We start from the raw sequence: 21,736 nt of genomic DNA, 5'->3' as shown, positions 1-21,736 counted from the left end.
TCAAGGTCAAGGTTTGGGAGGACACAACTATGGGACAAGAAAAAGGTCATGTTTGGGAGGATACAACTATGGGTCAAGGTCAAGGTCAAGGTTTGGGAGGACACAACTATGGGTCAAGGTCAAGGTCAGGGTTTGGGAGGACACAACTATGGGACATGGTCAAGATTTGGGAGGACACAACTATGGGACAAGGTCAAGGTCAAGATTTGGGAGGATACAACTATGGGTCAAGGTCAAGGTCAAGGTTTGGGAGGACACAACTATGGGACATGGTCAAGATTTGGGAGGACACAACTATGGGACAAGGTCAAGGTCAAGGTTTGGGAGGACACAACTATGGGTCAAGGTCAAGGTTTGGGAGGACACAACTATGGGACAAGGTCAAGGTTTGAGAGGACACAACTATGGGACAAGGTCAAGGTCAAGGTTTGGGAGGACACAACTATGGGTCAAGGTCAAGGTTTGGGAGGACACAACTATGGGACATGGTCAAGATTTGGGAGGGCACAACTATGGGACAAGGTCAAGGTTTGAGAGGACACAACTATGGGACAAGGTCAAGGTCAAGGTTTGGGAGGACACAACTATGGGACAAGAAAAAGGTCATGGTTTGGGAAGATACAACTATGGGTCAAGGTCAAGTTTTGGGAGGACACAACTATGGGACAAGGTCAAGGTCAAGGTTTGGGAGGACACAACTATGGGACATGGTCAAGGTTTGAGAGGACACAACTATGGGTCAAGGTCAAGGTCAAGGTTTGGGAGGACACAACTATGGGACATGGTCAAGATTTGGGAGGACACAACTATGGGACAAGGTCAAGGTTTGGGAGGATACAACTATGGGACAAGGTCAAGGTCAAGGTTTGGGAGGACACAACTATTGGACATGGTCAAGATTTAGGAGGATACAACTATGGGACAAGGTCAAGGTCACGGTTTGGGAGGATACAACTATGGGTCAAGGTCAAGGTCAAGGTTTGGGAGGACACAACTATGGGACAAGGTCAAGGTTTGGGAGGACACAACTATGGGACAAGAAAAAGGTCAAGGTTTGGGAGGATACAACTATGGGACAAGAAAAAGGTCAAGGTTTGGGAGGACACAACTATGGGTCAAGGTCAAGGTTTGGGAGGACACAACTATGGGTCAAGGTCAAGGTTTGGGAGGACACAACTATGGGACAAGGTCAAGGTCAAGGTTTGGGAGGATACAACTATGGGTCAAGGTCAAGGTCAAGGTTTGGGAGGACACAACTATGGGTCAAGGTCAAGGTTTGGGAGGACACAACTATGGGACAAGGTCAAGGTTTGAGAGGACACAACTATGGGACAAGGTCAAGGTCAAGGTTTGGGAGGACACAACTATGGGACAAGGTCAATGTTTGGGAGGACACAACTATGGGACAAGGTCAAGGTCAAGGTTTGGGAGGACACAACTATGGGACAAGAAAAAGGTCATGGTTTGGGAGGATACAACTATGGGTCAAGGTCAAGGTCAAGGTTTGGGAGGACACAACTATGGGACATGGTCAAGATTTGGGAGGACACAAGTATGGGACAAGGTCAAGGTCAAGGTTTGGGAGGATACAACTATGGGTCAAGGTCAAGGTTTGGGAGGATACAACTATGGGTCAAGGTCAAGGTTTGGGAGGACACAACTATGGGACAAGGTCAAGGTCAAGGTTTGGGAGGACACAACTATGGGACAAGGTCAAGGTCAAGGTTTGGGAGGATACAACTATGGGACAAGGTCAAGGTCAAGGTTTGGGAGGACACAACTATGGGACAAGGTCAAGGTTTAGGAGGATACAACTATGGGACAAGGTCAAGGTCAAGGTTTGGGAGGACACAACTATTGGACAAGGTCAAGGTCAGGGTTTGGGAGGATACAACTATGGGACAAGGTCAAGGTCAAGGTTTGGGAGGATACAACTATGGGTCAAGGTCAAGGTCAAGGTTTGGGAGGACACAACTATGGGACAAGGTCAAGGTCAAGGTTTGGGAGGACACAACTATGGGTCAAGGTCAAGGTTTGGGAGGACACAACTACGGGACAAGGTCAAGGTCAAGGTTTGGGAGGACACAACTATGGGACAAGGTCAAGGTCAAGGTTTGGGAGGACACAACTATGGGACAAGGTCAAGGTCAAGGTTTGGGAGGACACAACTATGGGACAAGGTCAAGGTCAAGGTTTGGGAGGACACAACTATGGGACAAGGTCAAGGTTTAGGAGGACACAACTATGGGACAAGGTCAAGGTTTGGGAGGACACAACTATGGGACAAGAAAAAGGTCAAGGTTTGGGAGGACACAACTATGGGTCAAGGTCAAGGTCAAGGTTTGGGAGGACACAACTATGGGACATGGTCAAGATTTGGGAGGACACAACTATGGGACAAGGTCAGGGTCAAGGTTTGGGAGGATACAACTATGGGTCAAGGTTAAGGTCAAGGTTTGGGAGGACACAACTATGGGACAAGGTCAAGGTCAAGGTTTGGGAGGATACAACTATGGGTCAAGGTTAAGGTCAAGGTTTGGGAGGACACAACTATGGGACAAGGTCAAGGTCAAGGTTTGAGAGGACACAACTATGGGACAAGGTCAAGGTCAAGGTTTGGGAGGATACAACTATGGGTCAAGGTCAACGTCAAGGTTTGGGAGGACACAACTATGAGACAAGAAAAAGGTCAAGGTTTGGGAGGATACAACTATGGGTCAAGGTCAACGTCAAGGTTTGGGAGGACACAACTATGGGTCAAGGTCAAGGTTTGGGAGGACACAACTATGGGACAAGGTCAAGGTCAAGGTCAAGGTTTGGGAGGATACAACTATGGGTCAAGGTCAAGGTTTGGGAGGACACAACTATGGGACAAGGTCAAGGTTTGGGAGGACACAACTATGGGTCAAGGTCAAGGTTTGGGAGGACACAACTATGGGACAAGGTCAAGGTCAAGGTTTGGGAGGACACAACTATGAGTCAAGGTCAAGGTCAAGGTTTGGGAGGACACAACTATGGGACATGGTCAAGATTTGGGAGGACACAAGTATGGGACAAGGTCAAGGTCAAGGTTTGGGAGGATACAACTATGGGTCAAGGTCAAGGTTTGGGAGGACACAACTATGGGTCAAGGTCAAGGTCAAGGTTTGGGAGGATACAACTATGGGTCAAGGTCAAGGTCAAGGTTTGGGAGGATACAACTATGGGTCAAGGTCAAGGTTTGGGAGGATACAACTATGGGTCAAGGTCAAGGAGGACACAACTATGGGACAAGGTCAAGGTCAAGGTTTGGGAGGACACAACTATGGGTCAAGGTCAAGGTCAAGGTTTGGGAGGACACAACTATGGGTCAAGGTCAAGGTCAAGGTTTGGGAGGACACAACTATGGGTCAAGGTCAAGGTCAAGGTTTGGGAGGACACAACTATGGGTCAAGGTCAAGGTCAAGGTTTGGGAGGACACAACTATAGGTGAAGGTCAAGGTTTGGGAGGACACAACAATGGGGACAAAAGTGCTTGCCTTGCATAAATATTGCTCAACACACCTGGTTGCTTTTCTCCGCCTGGTTGTTCCTGTTGGAGTCGGGGAAGTGGATGTGGCAGCCCGTCTCCTCCATCACCCTCTTGATGTTGTTGCCGCCCTTGCCGATCACGTGCGAGTGCTCCGTGTGAGACACGTCCATCTTCAGCGTCACCCTGTTACTCTGCGCAGAAGACCACCAAGAATGATTAGCATCACGCTTTCATTTAAATCATGGAAAGAACTTCCTGTGTACTTAAATGTATAATGTATTTGTATATTATTCACATGTGAATAATGATGTATAATAGACTGTATTTATATTATTCACATGTGAATAATGCTGTATAATAGACTGTATTTATGTTATTCACATGTGAATAATGCTGTATAATAGACTGTATTTATATTATTCACATGTGAATAATGCTGTATAATAGACTGTATTCATGTTATTCACATGTGAATAATGCTGTATAATTGCCTGTATTTATATTATTCACATGTGAATAATGCTGTATAATAGACTGTATTTATGTTATTCACATGTGAATAATGCTGTATAATAGACTGTATTCATGTTATTCACATGTGAATAATGCTGTATAATAGACTGTACTTATGTTATTCACATGTGAATAATGCTGTATAATAGACTGTATTTATGTTATTCACATGTGAATAATGCTGTATAATAAACTGTATTTATGTTATTCACATGTGAATAATGCTGTATAATAGACTGTATTTATGTTATTCACATGTGAATAATGCTGTATAATAGACTGTATTTATGTTATTCACATGTGAATAATGCTGTATAATAGACTGTATTTATGTTATTCACATGTGAATAATGCTGTATAATAGACTGTATTTATGTTATTCACATGTGAATAATGCTGTATAATAGACTGTATTTATATTATTCACATGTGAATAATGCTGTATAATAGACTGTATTTATGTTATTCACATGTGAATAATGCTGTATAATAGACTGTATTTATATTATTCACATGTGAATAATGCTGTATAATAGACTGTATTTATATTATTCACATGTGAATAATGCTGTATAATAGACTGTATTTATATTATCCACATGTGAATAATGCTGTATAACAAACTGTATTTATACTATTCACATGTGAATAATGCTGTATAATAGACTGTATTTATATTATTCACATGTGAATAATGCTGTATAATAGACTGTATTTACATTATTCACATGTGAATAATGCTGTATAATAGACTGTATTTATATTATTCACATGTGAATAATGCTGTATAATAGACTGTATTCATATTATTCACATGTGAATAATGCTGTATAATAGACTGTATTTATGTTATTCACATGTGAATAATGCTGTATAATAGACTGTATTTATGTTATTCACATGTGAATAATGCTGTATAATAGACTGTATTTATGTTATTCACATGTGAATAATGCTGTATAATAGACTGTATTTATGTTATTCACATGTGAATAATGCTGTATAATAGACTGTATTTATATTATTCACATGTGAATAATGCTGTATAATAGACTGTATTTATGTTATTCACATGTGAATAATGCTGTATAATAGACTGTATTTATATTATTCACATGTGAATAATGCTGTATAATAGACTGTATTTATATTATCCACATGTGAATAATGCTGTATAACAAACTGTATTTATACTATTCACATGTGAATAATGCTGTATACTAGACTGTATTTATATTATTCACATGTGAATAATGCTGTATAATAGACTGTATTTATATTATTCACATGTGAATAATGCTGTATAACAAACTGTATTTATACTATTCACATGTGAATAATGCTGTATAATAGACTGTATTTATATTATTCACATGTGAATAATGCTGTATAATAGACTGTATTTATATTATTCACATGTGAATAATGCTGTATAATAGACTGTATTTATATTATTCACATGTGAATAATGCTGTATAATAGACTGTATTTATATTATTCACATGTGAATAATGCTGTATAATAGACTGTATTCATGTTATTCACATGTGAATAATGCTGTATAATAGACTTTATTTATGTTATTCACATGTGAATAATGCTGTATAATTGCCTGTATTTATATTATTCACATGTGAATAATGCTGTATAATAGACTGTATTTATGTTATTCACATGTGAATAATGCTGTATAATTGCCTGTATTTATATTATTCACATGTGAATAATGCTGTATAATAGACTGTATTCATTTTATTCACATGTGAATAATGCTGTATAATAGACTGTATTTATGTTATTCACATGTGAATAATGCTGTAAAATAGACTGTATTCATGTTATTCACATGTGAATAATGCTATATAATAGACTGTATTTATATTATTCACATGTGAATAATGCTGTATAATTGCCTGTATTTATATTATTCACATGTGAATAATGCTGTATAATAGACTGTATTTATGTTATTCACATGTGAATAATGCTGTATAATAGACTGTATTTATATTATTCACATGTGAATAATGCTGTATAATAGACTGTATTTATGTTATTCACATGTGAATAATGCTGTATAATAGACTGTATTTATGTTATTCACATGTGAATAATGCTGTATAATAGACTGTATTCATGTTATTCACATGTGAATAATGCTATAAAATAGACTGTATTTATATTATTCACATGTGAATAATGCTGTATAATTGCCTGCATTTATATTATTCACATGTGAATAATGCTGTATAATAGACTGTATTTATGTTATTCACATGTGAATAATGCTGTATAATAGACTGTATTCATGTTATTCACATGTGAATAATGCTGTATAATAGACTGTATTTATGTTATTCACATGTGAATAATGCTGTATAATAGACTGTATTTATGTTATTCACATGTGAATAATGCTGTATAATAGACTGTATTTATGTTATTCACATGTGAATAATGCTGTATAATAGACTGTATTCATGTTATTCACATGTGAATAATGCTGTATAATAGACTGTATTCATGTTATTCACATGTGAATAATGCTGTATAATAGACTGTATTTATATTATTCACATGTGAATAATGCTGTATAATAAACTGTATTTATATTATTCACATGTGAATAATGCTGTATAATAGACTGTATTTATGTTATACACATGTGAATAATGCTGTATAATAGACTGTGTTTATGTTATTCACATGTGAATAATGCTGTATAATAGACTGTAATTATATTATTCACATGTGAATAATGCTGTATAATAGACTGTATTTATGTTATTCACATGTGAATAATGCTGTATAATAGACTGTATTTATATTATTCACATGTGAATAATGCTGTATAATAGACTGTATTTATATTATTCACATGTGAATAATGCTGTATAATAAACTGTATTTATATTATTCACATGTGAATAATGCTGTATAATAGACTGTATTTATATTATTCACATGTGAATAATGCTGTATAATAAACTGTATTTATATTATTCACATGTGAATAATGCTGTATAATAGACTGTATTTATATTATTCACATGTGAATAATGCTGTATAATAAACTGTATTTATATTATTCACATGTGAATAATGCTGTATAATAGACTGTATTTATATTATTCACATGTGAATAATGCTGTATAATAAACTGTATTTATATTATTCACATGTGAATAATGCTGTATAATAGACTGTATTTATATTATTCACATGTAAAAAATACCTAAGTGTTTAATGTCTATTGTGAGCGAACTGTGGTGCTGAATTTCCCCCAGGGATCAATAAAGTACTTTCTATTCTATTCTAACTTATTTTTTACTAAAATGGTACTTTAAAACAGGGGTGTCCAAACTTTTTCCAGCAAGGGTGCGGGGGCAACTCTGATACATTTTGTATATTAGAAATACTGATATATACACCATTTGTATTTTAGCTTTGTGGTTTTGCTAACAAGGCATATTCTGTGTACATTTTCCCTAAATTAAACATTTTCAAGCATGAAAATGGCTAAAGAGCTTTAAATAGAAATTGCACAGTAGTGTTGGACACTCAACAAAACCAAAACAATCGGATTGGCTAAGCCTCAGACAACATTACCCACTTTAGCGTGCTAACTTTTTTTTTTAGCCAATTTTGCAGACTCATGTAACTTGGCACTTTTAGCGTGCTAACTTTTTTAGCCGATTTACACCTAAGAGTCACATAATTTGGTACTTGACACATGCTACTGTTAGCGTACTAACAATTAGCATTCTAACATACTAACATTAGCATGCTAACATTCCACAGCCAAACACCCTTGAACACTTGGTACTTGACACATGCTAACTGTTAGCATGCTAAGGTTAAATTTTTTTTTTTTTTAGCTAATTTTACTTGCATATGCTCTATAGTCATAGGACTTTGTACTTGATGTATTCTGACTGCGAGCATGCTAACTTTAGCATTTTTGTTGTTACCCTTTTGTTTGTTTTTTGCCATAGTGTTTAATTAAATCATGTTTTCTCGCTCAATGCCTGCCGTCATCTCTGCATCTTGGGGTTCGTCACCAACAAACTCTGACAATTTGCACTTATTTTCATGGTCACATTATTTAGCAACATGACACGAGCATTTATTTACAATAAATACATACATTCATAAACAAATAATTCATACTATTCTTGAAAAAAAAACATGTCATCTTACATGAATTGATTCAGAATATTATAGGAGAAAAGATGTAATTTTACAAATATTTTTGGCAAATATTACAAGGAAGAAAAATGAAATTTTACAAGACTAAAGCAGTAAAATTGGTTGGTGAAAAATGACCAATCTTACCTTCCTATTTGCAGTTTTTGCACTCATACTTAGGTGTTTTCTAAAAATATGGTTACCTTATTTAAGCAACATGAGATGAGACATTTATTTACAATAAATAAATCATTCAGACTAGTCATGAAAAAATAAGTTATCTTAGGTGAAATTGATTAAAATATTATAGGAGAAAATATGTAATTTTCCAGGGATTTGTTCAGAATATTACAGGAAGAAAAATTTAATTTTACAAGAATAAAGTAGTAAAATTGGTTGCAGAAAAATTACAAATTTTTCTCTCCTATTTGCAGTTTTTGCACTCATACTAAGGTGTTTTCTAAAAATATTGTTACCTTATTTAGCAACACAAGATGAGACATTTATTTACAATAAATAAATCATTCAGACTATTCATGAAAAAACATGCTATCTTATGTGAAATTGATTGAAAATGTTATAGGAGAAAAGATGTAATTTTCCAGGGATTTGTTAAGAATATTACAGGGAAAAAAATGACATTTTACAAGAACAAAGTAGAAAAAACCAAAAAAAATTCTCTCCTGTTTGCAGTTTTTGCACTCATACTAAGGTGTTTCTAAAAATGTGGTTACCTTTTTTAGCAACATGAGAAAAGTCAAAATATTCTAAAGATCTCTCAGCATGACATGGTGAAGTTGTAGGCCCCCCACTGTGACAAACACATTGTCAAATTAAGTGAAACACCCCAAAAGTGTGTCGCTTTGTTCTCATTGGACTGTACAGGTGTACCTATTGTTTTGTTCTCATCGGACAGTACAGGTGTACCTATTGTTTTATTATTGGACTGTACAGGTGTACCTATTGTTTTAGTATTGGACTGTACAGGTGTACCTATTGTTTTGTCCTCATTGGACTGTACAGGTGTACCTATTGTTTTGTTCTCATTGGACTGCACAGGTGTACCTATTGTTTTGTCCTCATTGGACTGTACAGGTGTACCTATTGTTTTGTCCTCATTGGACTGCACAGGTGTGCCTATTGAAGTGTTGTCCTATTAGGCGGCACACGGCGGTGCATGATGATTGTCTGCCCCCCAGGGGGTGCTGCAGCACAGTCGCCAAGGTGTGCAATTCTGTTGCCATGACAACGCAGCCTCCTGCTCGGCAACGGACGACAGGAGCGGGAAGTCGGCACGAGGATGTTTACCTTTGTGTCGAGCACCAACATGATCCTGTCTTTAGCTTCCCTCACGTCTTCCCTCTTGCCGCACACCTTGATGTGAGGATCTGCGGAGGAGAGATGGAGACGACGTCAACACAACATGGCCGCTCAGAGACTCTTCACACCCGACATGTGCCTCAGAAAAGCCCGCCATGGTAATCGCAGCCCTGAGTCACACTTTTTCACAGTCTGCCAGAGGAAGCCGCGGCGTGTGGGGGAGGGGTTTGGGTAGGTGTCTGCCGCAACTCCCAGGTTTGATATTCAGGCCATCCATCAGCAGTGTTGGGTTAGTTACTGAAAAGCAGTAACTAGTTACAGTTACTAGTTACTTCATTTCAAAAGTAACTCAGTTACTAACTCAGTTACTTACACCAAAAAGTAATGCGTTACTGTGAAAAGTAACTATTTAGTTACTTCTTTTTTCTTTTTTTTTTTAAAGCTCCAATTAATGCCCTTTTAGCCTTTATTTTAGTACTGTTATTGCACTGGAGAATAATACAATGTGTTGATCAACTTGACATTCATTTGCATCACTCAACTCTGCTAAGCAATGTGGTCTACATACAACACACAAACAATGTGGTCGACATACAACACACAAAGACAAAGATATGTTACAAAGGCCAATTTGTTTCTGGCCAGAACAAATTGACAAAACTATTTTAAATAGCTGCAACATAACATACATAAGTAACAAACAGCATAATAACAACATAGCTGTAAACCAAGAAAGGCACACACTACATACACAAAGTCTAACCAGGCATTTTCTTCCTCAAGTAATTCTTATACAAAATCATGTCTGAAACCCAGAACACTCTACACATTTCCCCAGTTTTAGTTTAGAGATAAGGAAAGATTGGCCCACTAGGATCCCTCTTTATGTTTGTGAACTTTATAGTCTATACATTTAGAGTGATGTGATAATCAAACACTCTAGAAGTCTAGAATGAAAGAGTATATAAGAGAATTGACAGCAACGTTCCCTCTCAGGAGCGCGCATGTGCAATTGCGCACTGCTCAAGCGTCCTCTGCGCACGGCAAATCTATGCCACGCACAAAATCAAATAAAAAAAATATGCGAAAACCGTTTTCGTCATCATTGTTCAAATATTGTAACGTCTGTCGAGACGCTTTGAGGACATGAATTCCATCCATCACTTTACTGAGCAAAACTCTTTACTGTCGGCCATAAACACATCACCAAAACATTAGTAAAAAAAATGATATCTAGCAAAACTGGTCATTTTCTGCAGTACAAACCAGACCAAAAGCAACTTTGTTATATCAACAGCAGCCGCTCGCTCTCTCATGTGCGCCAACACTTGCACATATGGCACTTAGCCAGTGATGCGTTTACAGCCACACAAAAAGTCGGACAACTCCAACACCACACATAAAGTGTCATTCCAGGTCGTTACACTATGATTTACCAATCAAATGTGTGCTTATTCTAGTGTCATTTATTAGGAATCTTAATTTATAAATATTAATCATTAAATGCTGTTAGTATATTAAATAAATACTAATAAAACGATATTTTTTACAAACAAGAAGTTGCAGGAATGTACACATGATCCCCTGCTTACATCTCATTGTGCAACATGTGAATGTTTTAATGGGAACTAAATGCAATGTCTGAAAGGGGTACAAATTATTTCCAAAACAGGACCTCCACTCAGACAAACAATACAAGTACACAGTTCATGAAAAACAATATTTGTTGTTATTGTCATTGTAAGTGGGCCTAAACACTTCTATTAGAAATGGAAATGACTGCTGTCATTTGATTCTAATAATAAGAGAATGTTGTCTGTCTATCTGTGTTGGCCCTGTGATGAGGTGGGGACTTGTCCAGGGTGTACGCTGCCTTCTGCCCGAATGCAGCTGAGATAGGCTCCAGCGACCCCGAAAGGGACAAGCGGTAGAAAATGGATGGATGGATGGATGGAGATGTAAGTTGTTATTTAGTGAGGTTTGGGCCAGGTGTGCTGCTGGTGTAGCCACAGTGTGCACGTCTAAAGTTGCTCACATGGACTCCACTCAATGCTCAGGGAGTTTTTGTGTTTGCTCACACACATCAACAATTAGAGGGAACATTGATTGACAGAGTGTGTACCTTCAGTGGTGAATGGTGGTGGTGGTGGAGGTGAAGTGGCATCAGAGTCTCTGTCTCTCTTTACTAGCTTCGTGGAAGCATGTTGCTATGTAGCTTGTTTCAGCAGATTTGAATTGCTGTTTTGGGCAGTAGATGGCATCTTTGATCCAAAGCACAATTTACATTTAACTAAAATGTTCTTTTCTTTGTGCTCGACAAAAGAAAAGTAGTGAAAATATCTCCATGTTAGCAAACTCGACTTCTGGCTCCGCCATGATCAGACACGTCCCCCCCCCTCGCTCCCCACACTCACACTCAGACACACCCACACAGAGCGCATGTCCCTCTCTCTTCTCCGGCTTGTGACACAAGAAGAATCAGAACGATGACACAGCAGCGCTCCGATAAAACACACTTTATACTACATAAAAAGTAACGTAAAATAACGCAGTAACGCATCATGTAGTAACGGTAACTGAGTTACTGAATATAAAAAAATAACGCGTTAGATTACTAGTTACCGCCGAAACTAACGGCGTTACAGTAACGCGTTAACAACACTGTCCATCAGTCAAGTTGGTGCAGACCATCGAGCTGGATGATGATGATGATGATGATGATGATGCGTTTAAGCCCGACTGGACGGCAGACATCATGTGACGGCGTCTGAGTAGACTCCTCCTCCTTCCTGTCCTGGTACTACGTGGCACTAACAGCTTCTTACAATCCACACAAACAACTTCATTTACTTCAACACATTTCAAAAACATCTTTTCAGTAGCAAGGCACACTTGCAAAAGAAAAAGAAAAACATTTGAACATATAAATATTTACAATACTATAGTTGGGTTGCAGTCACGTGACCTCGAGGCACTTGCGGGTTTCATGCCACGGTCTAAGCCGGTGTTTTTCAACCACTGTGCCGCGTGAGGTATCGTCTGGTGTGCCGTGCAATCAATGAACCAGCATTACATGTTATGTAGACCACAAGGAAGAGTTTTAAATGTAGAAACAAGTCATACTACCCCTTTAAAACACTTTTAAAAAGGCACCCTTGCAAAAATGAGTAAAAGGTGACCAATTTTGCAGCATGCTTTGAATGGGAAAAAACAGCGCCATTATATAAATGTCGAATATACTTTATTATAGCCTTCCGCTCGATTGTAGCTGAGATAGGCTCCAGGGCCTCAAAGGGAATTGTCATGTCTGTGTACCGTATTTTCCGCACTATTAGCCGCACCTAAAAACCACAAATTTACTCAAAAGCTGACAGTGCGGCTTATAACCCGGTGCGCTTTATATATGGATTAATATTAAGATTCATTTTCATAAAGTTTCGGTCTCGCAACTACGGTAAACAGCCGCCATCTTTTTTCCCCGTAGAAGAGGAAGTGCTTCTTCTTCTACGCAAGCAACCGCCAAGGTAAGCACCCGCCCCCATAGAACAGGAAGCGCTTCTTCTTCTACTGTAAGCAACCACCCGCCCGCGTAGAAGAAGAAGAAGCGCGCGGATATTACGTTTCATTTCCTTTGTGTGTTTACATCTGTAAAGACCACAAAATGGCTCCTACTAAGCGACAGGTTTCCGGTTCATGAAAAGACGCAATCTCTCCATCCGCACACGGACTACTATTTCACAGCAACTGCCTAAAGACTTTCAAGAAAAGCTGGCTACTTTCCGTGCATATTGTAAAAACAAGATAGCTGAAAAAAAGATCCGGCCAGAGAACATTATCAACATGGACGAGGTTCCACTGACTTTTGATATTCCTGTGAACCGCACTGTGGATACAACGGGAGCACGTACGGTGAATATTCGCACCACAGGGAATGAGAAGTCATCCTTCACTGTGGTTCTAGCTTGCCATGCTAATGGCCAGAAACTTCCACCCATGGTGATATTCAAAAGGAAGACCTTGCCAAAAGAGACCTTTCCAGCCGGCGTCATCATAAAAGCTAACTCGAAGGGATGGATGGATGAAGAAAAGATGAGCGAGTGGTTAAGGTAAGTTTACGCGAAGAGGCCGGGTGGCTTTTTTCACGCAGCTCCGTCCATGTTGATATACGACTCCATGCGCGCCCACATCACGCTGGTTTTTAATATATTATTAAAGTTTGACTGACCTATCCGACTGTTTTTTTGACATTCCTTTAGCGCAGTTAGATGCGGCTTATAACACGGGGCGGCTTATAGGTGGACAAAGTTTTGAAATATGCCGTTCATTGAAGGCGCGGCTTATAACCCAGGGCGGCTTATGGTGCGGAAAATACGGTAATCATTTTTTGTTTAGTTATAGGACTCTTTAGTTTCTGTCTTTTCACTCCCTTGTCTTGTTTCCATGATTACCCCATTAGTTTCACCTGTTCCACGTTTGGACTCATTGTGCACTCTTGTTTGTCACCATAGCAACCATTAGTTTTCACCTGTCACGTCACGGACCTGTTTCACGTTTTGAGTCACGCACCTGTTTTCGTTAATCATGTCCGTAGTATTTAAGTTCATTCTTTTCAGTTTGTCGTTCTGACGACCTCACCACATTTATGCTCTGTCCATGCCTGACACTTCTTTCCATTTCCATTCTTCATGCAACTATTTTTGTCCAAGCCAAGTAAGTTTTTGTTCCATGTTTATAGTCTTTTTGGTTTCATAGTTTGTTCTCCGCCATTGTGCGCGTTTTTCGTTTCGTTTCGTTTTTGATATATTAATAAATCATGTACCTTCATTCCCGTCTCGCCCGAGCCAACTTTCCGTTGCATCCCGGAAAAGCTAACATCCAAGATCAAGTCATGACAGGAATAAGCTGTAGAAAATGGATGGATGGACAGTAGTCACACTCGCAATGCTTTAGTTGATGTAAAACAAGCGTGGGCTGAATAATCACATTGTCACTGATAGGACTGGCCAGGAACTAATGTGTTGGTTTTTGTGTTTGAATCAAATACTTTTCACATTTCCTTGTAATCAGACAATATTTTCGGTATATTAGATGGAATTTTTACCTATTAAAAATTCCATCCAATATACAGAAAATAGTGTCTGATTACAAGGAAATTTGGAAAAAAAAATATGAATAAGATGATATAATAACCTTTTTGAGCAACTGAGATCAAAATTCTTTAAAAAAAAAAAACTAAAATAAATACAACAAAAAAAAAATATATATATATATATATATTAGAGATGCGCGGATTGGCAATTATTTCATCCGCAACCGCATCAGAAAGTCGTCAACCATCCGCCATCCACCCGATGTAACATTTGATCAGAACCGCACCCGCCCGCCATCCGCCCGCACCCGCCCGTTGTTATATATCTAATATAGACGATGCAAGGCATTAGTGAGGTTATCAAGCTTTTGCCTGTTAAAGAAAGGAGACTGATCCAATGCAGCACAGACATTCAATGCGTGCCACGCTGTCACGACCCAGACGCACACCAGTGCGCAATCATATGGGAGCCGCGCTGAGCGCACCTCCAAGCGCGTCTCGCTGCCGGCGACGGCCGGGTATATGGGCCCGACGCTCCAGCGCCATCCATTTTCAGGGCTAGTTGATTCGGCAGGTGGGTTGTTACACACTCCTTAGCGGGTTCCGACTTCCATGGCCACCGTCCTGCTGTCTATATCAACCAGGGTGAGCCCCACCCCTTTCGTGAGCGCACTGCGCGCGGAGTGACCCCTGTTACGCGCCCCCGGCAACAGGGGTGGCGGGCAGGTAAGCTGCGCGGTCGGAGCGCGCGGAGTTACCCCTGTTACGAGCCCCCGGCCACGGGGGTGGCGGGCAGGTAAGCTGCTTACCTGCTGCGCGTGACGCCGGCCGCGGCGAAGGCGGACGAGGCGGGTGTCGGTGCGGTGGGCGCGGTGGTGACCCTGGACGTGCGTCGGGCCCTTCTCGCGGATCACCTCAGCTACGGCTCCCGGTGGGGCCCTCTCGGGGGAAGGGGCCTCGGTCCCGGACCCCGGCGAGGCGTCCCTTCTCCGCTCAGTAAAAGTGTCCATCTCTTTTTTTTCTCGGGGGAAGGGGTCTCGGTCCCGGACCCCGGCGAGGCGTCCCTTCTCCGCTCCGTAAAAGTGTCCATCTCTTTTTTTTTTCTTCTTCTGTTGTGGCATATGCTGCAGGTGCCTGCTCGTTTTTCGTATGTGGGTAACAACATTTAACTATGTATATATATTTCCCAATTGGTTTAACTGCCACCCGCCTGAATCTATTTAAAATCTAATTTTTTTTTATTTCAACCGCCCGACCCGACCCGCGGATAAAATCTAATTTTTTTAAATTTCAACCGCCCGATCCGCGGATAATCCTCGGACTCCGCGGTTGTGCCCGCAAACCGCGCATCTCTAATATATATATACTGTATATACAAACCCCGTTTCCATATGAGTTGGGAAATTGTGTTAGATGTAAATATAAACGGAATACAATGATTTGCAAATCCTTTTCAAGCCATATTCAGTTGAATATGCTACAAAGACAACATATTTGATGTTCAAACTCATAAACATTTTTTTTTTGCAAATAATTATTAACTTTAGAATTTGATGGCAGCAACACGTGACAAAGAAGTTGTGAAAGGTGGCAATAAATACTGATAAAGTTGAGGAATGCTCATCAAACACTTATTTGGAACATCCCACAGGTGTGCAGGCTAATTGGGAACAGGTGGGTGCCATGATTGGGTATAAAAGTAGATTCCATGAAATGCTCAGTCATTCACAAACAAGGATGGGGCGAGGGTCACCACTTTGTCAACAAATGCGTGAGCAAATTGTTGAACAGTTTAAGAAAAACATTTCTCAACCAGCTATTGCAAGGAATTTAGGGATTTCACCATCTACGGTCCGTAATATCATCAAAGGGTTCAGAGAATCTGGAGAAATCACTGCACGTAAGCAGCTAAGCCCGTGACCTTCCATCCCTCAGGCTGTACTGCATCAACAAGTGACATCAGTGTGTAAAGGATATCACCACATGGGCTCAAGAACACTTCAGAAAGCCACTGTCAGTAACTACAGTTGGTCGCTACATCTGTAAGTGCAAGTTAAAACTCTACTATGCAAGGCGAAAACCGTTTATCAACAACACCCAGAAACGCCGTCGGCTTCACTGGGCCTGAGCTCATCTAAGATGGACTGATACAAAGTGGAAAAGTGTTCTGTGGTCTGACGAGTCCAAATTTCAAATTGTTTTTGGAAACTGTGGACGTCGTGCCCTCCGGACCAAAGAGGAAAAGAACCATCCGGATTGTTCTAGGCGCAAAGTGTAAAAGGCAGCATGTGTGATGGTATGGGGGTGTATTAGTGGCCAAGACATGGGTAACTTACGCATCTGTGAAGGCGCCATTAATGCTGAAAGGTACATACAGCTTTTGGAGCAACATATGTTGCCATCCAAGCAACGTTACCATGGACGCCCCTGCTTATTTCAGCAAGACAATGCCAAGCCACGTGTTACATCAACGTGGCTTCATAGTAAAAGAGTGCGGGTACTAGACTGGCCTGCCTGTAGTCCAGACCTGTCTCCCATTGAAAATGTGTGAAGCCTAAAATAGCAGAAGGGAGACCCCCGGACTGTTGAACAACTTAAGCTGTACATCAAGCAAGAATGGGAAAGAATTCCACCTGAGAAGCTTCAAAAATGTGTCTCCTCAGTTCCCAAACCTTTACTGAGTGTTGTTAAAAGGAAAGGCCATGTAACACAGTGGTGAACATGCCCTTTCCCAACTACTTTGGCACGTGTTGCAGCCATGGAATTATAAGTTAATGATTATTTGCAAAAAAAAAATAAAGTTTATGAGTTTGAACATCAAATATGTTGTCTTTGTAGCATATTCAACTGAATATGGGTTGAAAAGGATTTGCAAATCATTGTATTCCGTTTATATTTACATCTAACACAATTTCCCAACTCATATGGAAACGGGGTTTGTACATATATATAGTATATATATGTTCACTCTTTCACATAGATGAGTATAGAAAAATATTTTCAACGGCCGAAAAGGGCTCGACTTGGAGAGGAGGTAGGCCTACAGTCCGGACCACAGGTGCGACCAGTTCAGCAGCAGCAGGAGGAGGAGGAGGTTGACTGACTGTGGCAGGACACCTCTGCCTCTGTTTCACTTCATGTTGCTGGTAAATAATATGGTTGTAGTAGTAGGCTAAAGTTAAATTATTTAGTATTCACTAATTAAAGGGGCAGAGCTTTAAGAGACATTTTAGCTTTTATATTTTATAAGATATATTTTTTGTAAGAACCACAATTAATAAATATATTTCAGCGAATCACTAATTGTTCAAATCTGTATATAAATATGTACATAAAATGTTGTAATTATATTCCAACTCCGCGTTCTTCTTGGTCATCGCCGCTGCCGCCGCCACCCCCCACCCCCCGACCACACCACCACAAATAGATGCCTGTCCTGTGGGAAACACAGTATAATACTGTGTATATATATATATATCGCCTCAGACTACGACTCAATCACAGGCAACGAAAGAAACATCATCACCCACGCAAAAAACTCCATTCTCATCCACAACAGTACACCATGGCAAAAAAAGAACAATGCAACATTTGACGTCACTATGGGAAGTTTTGACGGAGCAGAAACGTGTGAACTCGTTGGGAGTTTCCTCCTCTCCCAGCTCGCTAGCCTCAATCTGAACCTTGGTATTTACCGTGATGACGGACTGGCAGTGTGTCGCGCCTCGCCAAGGAGCAGCGAGAATACCAAGAAGCGCATATGCCAAATTTTCAAAGAGAACGGCCTACGGATCACGATTGAAGCCAACAAGCAAACCGTCAACCTCCTCGACGTCACTTTCAACCTGAGAAATAACAGCTACCAACCATTCACGAAACCCAACACAACACTCCAATACGTGCACCATGACAGCAACCACCCACCCACCACCACGAAAAGAATACCTACCGGAATCAATAAAAGGCTATCGATGCTGTCATCTAGCAAAGCTGAATTTGACCAAGCAACCCCCCCGTACCAAAAAGCCCTTGATGAAAGCGGATACAATTTCACCCTCACCTATGAACCCACGCCAGGAAACCAACCAAAAAAGAACAGAAAACGAAACAACATCATCTGGTACAACCCCTCATACAGCAAAAACGTCTCAACTAACATTGGCCACAAATTCCTCAGTCTGATTGACAAACACTTCCCCAAAGGCAACACCCTAAGAAAAGTATTCAACAAGAACAACATTAAATTGAGCTACAGCTGCATGAACAATATACGACAAATCATCTCAAACCACAACAAAACAATTGCAAATGAGCCGTCGACCCCCAGACAGAGCGACTCCAAAACCAACAAAGGATGTAACTGTCGAAAGAAACCTGATTGCCCTCTCAACGGGGGGTGCTTACAAACATCAGTTGTCTACCAATCTAAGGTAATACGCAAGGACATTAACACATCCGACACATATGTAGGATTAACCGAGGGAGAATTCAAAACCAGATGGAACAATCACAAGGCTTCTTTCAGGAACAAAAACCTGCGAAATACCACAGAACTCAGCAAACACATTTGGGACCTCAAAGACAATAATGTTGAATATTCAATAACATGGCAAATTCTTGCGTCCAGCACACCTTACAATAGTGGTAATAAAAGATGCAACCTATGCTTGAAAGAGAAACTGTTTATTATTTACCGTCCAGACCTGTCATCCCTCAACAAGCGCAGCGAAATTGTAACAACATGCCGCCATAGACGGAAACACCTCCTAGGTAACACATGAGCCAATCACCACGCCCCTAGGCCAGCCTGTACCCACCCACTCTGTGCCCTATATAAACCATGGTATGCGAATGCTCCCATTAAAATCTCCTGATGATTGAGGGTACCCCCCCTCATGAAACAGGCCTGTAGAGATGAAATAGTCTTGTGATTTTTTTCCCACACATACATATATATATATATATATATATATTTTTTTTTTTTACAGTACTTCACTTCTTTTTACACTTCAATAGAGAATTGAGAATGTGAGACATATTTGCATTAGGATTATCACTTATATTTGTTTCCTTACACCAATTATTCAGTCTGGCAACACACACACACACACACACACACACACACACACACACACACACACACACACACACACACACACACACACACACACACACACACACACACACACACACACACACACACACACACACACTTTCCAATATGGAATAAAACAGCACTATCTTAGCCTTTTAATGTTCCTTTTAAATGGTAATATTCTGCATGAAAAAAGACAAGTAGCTTCTAATGCACAAAGCCTTCAGTTGACAAAGCAAAGACTGCAGCAGTGGAAGCTAACGGACCCTGCATGGGTCAACACACACACACACACACACTAGACGGTGCACAATCGTGTGTGGTGCACACATTGCAGGAAGCCCACTAAGACCCTTCCAGGAACAGCCCTCCCTGCGTCTCACATTTACAGTACGGCCTTCACACTGTACAGAATTTATTGTTACAACGTCACAGCTCGCAAAATGAATGTTTGGACTTTTCCGGGGGAGCTTAAGAGGGAGCGGCTGCAACAATTTGTGATGACAAGGGAATTCCAAAGTGCAAGGGAAGAATGGAAAGCTAAAAAAAAAGAAAAGAAAAAAAAAGAGTTGGCGTATCCAAAGTGTAGTAAGAAGCATGGCCGCCAGAGGGCGCTGCTCCAGTGGCCCCACTCTAACCTGCACATCTGGCAACCATTAGCGGCCTCAAGAGCCCTGATGGACAACACCCCCACATTTTTCGAGCATAGTGTGGCGCGGGCTCGTCTACTTTCTTTTTTCTCTCTTGAAGGAATGAGAGTGGAGTTAAGAAAGTGAAGCTAACAGCTTAATTTGACACATGAAAACAAACAAAGGACGTGCAGCCGTGGAAAGGTGAGTGCTTTTAGTCACACTAAGAATAAACCTTTTCACCCGCAAAACATCTTTTTAACACCCACATTTTGGGTTTAATCCTATTTATTCATTTTATTAGGATTTTACTTGTTATCTTATTACTTATGCTTATTCCACCTAGTTCTGTTATATATTTACCGTATTTTCCGCACTATTAGCCGCACCTAAAAACCACAAATTTACTCAAAAGCTGACAGTGCGGCTTTTAACCCGGTGCGCTTTATATATGGATTAATATTAAGATTCATTTTCATAAAGTTTCGGTCTCGCAACTACGGTAAACAGCCGCCATCTTTTTTCCCCGTAGAAGAGGAAGTGCTTCTTCTTCTACGCAAGCAACCGCCAAGGTAAGCACCCGCCCCCATAGAACAGGAAGCGCTTCTTCTTCTACTGTAAGCAACCACCCGCCCGCGTAGAAGAAGAAAAAGCGCGCGGATATTACCGTACGTTTCATTTCCTTTGTGTGTTTACATCTGTAAAGACCACAAAATGGCTCCTACTAAGCGACAGGGATCCGGTTCATGAAAAGACGCAATCTCTCCATCCGCACACGGATTACTATTTCACAGCAACTGCCTAAAGACTTTCAAAAAGCTGGCTACTTTCCGTGCATATTGTAAAAACAAGATAGCTGAAAAAAAGATCCGGCCAGAGAACATTATCAACACTGACTTTTGATATTCCTGTGAACCGCACTGTGGATACAACGGGAGCACGTACGGTGAATATTCGCACCACAGGGAATGAGAAGTCATCCTTCACTGTGGTTCTAGCTTGCCATGCTAATGGCCAGAAACTTCCACCCATGGTGATATTCAAAAGGAAGACCTTGCCAAAAGAGACCTTTCCAGCCGGCGTCATCATAAAAGCTAACTCGAAGGGATGGATGAAGAAAAGATGAGCGAGTGGTTAAGGTAAGTTTAAGTTTACGCGAAGAGGCCGGGTGGCTTTTTTCACGCAGCTCCGTCCATGTTGATATACGACTCCATGCGCGCCCACATCACGCTGGTTTTTAATATATTATTAAAGTTTGACTGACCTATTTGACTGTTTTTTGACATTCCTTTAGCGCAGTTTGATGCGGCTTATAACACGGGGCGGCTTATAGGTGGACAAAGTTTTGAAATATGCCGTTCATTGAAGGCGCGGCTTATAACCCAGGGCGC

The 21,736-nt window shown here is 40.4% G+C and overlaps 1 protein-coding gene across 1 annotated transcript in view; it reads right to left on the bottom strand.

Moving 5' to 3' along the window:
* Positions 1-21,736, bottom strand: part of LOC133576727 (protein bicaudal C homolog 1-like) — a 229,702-nt gene that overhangs the window by 74,172 nt on the left and 133,794 nt on the right. The window contains exons 4-5 of the mRNA XM_061930088.2: positions 9,521-9,600; positions 3,544-3,702 (exon numbers count right to left, since the gene is read on the bottom strand). Coding sequence (XP_061786072.2) covers positions 3,544-3,702; positions 9,521-9,600 — 239 coding nt within the window. The remainder of the gene's footprint in view (positions 1-3,543; positions 3,703-9,520; positions 9,601-21,736) is intronic.

This window comes from Nerophis lumbriciformis, linkage group LG02 (assembly GCF_033978685.3).
Source record: "Nerophis lumbriciformis linkage group LG02, RoL_Nlum_v2.1, whole genome shotgun sequence".
NCBI classification, from domain to species: Eukaryota; Metazoa; Chordata; class Actinopteri; order Syngnathiformes; family Syngnathidae; genus Nerophis; species Nerophis lumbriciformis.
Note: the sequence above shows the minus strand (reverse complement) of the source record. Positions and strands in the feature narration are given on the sequence as shown.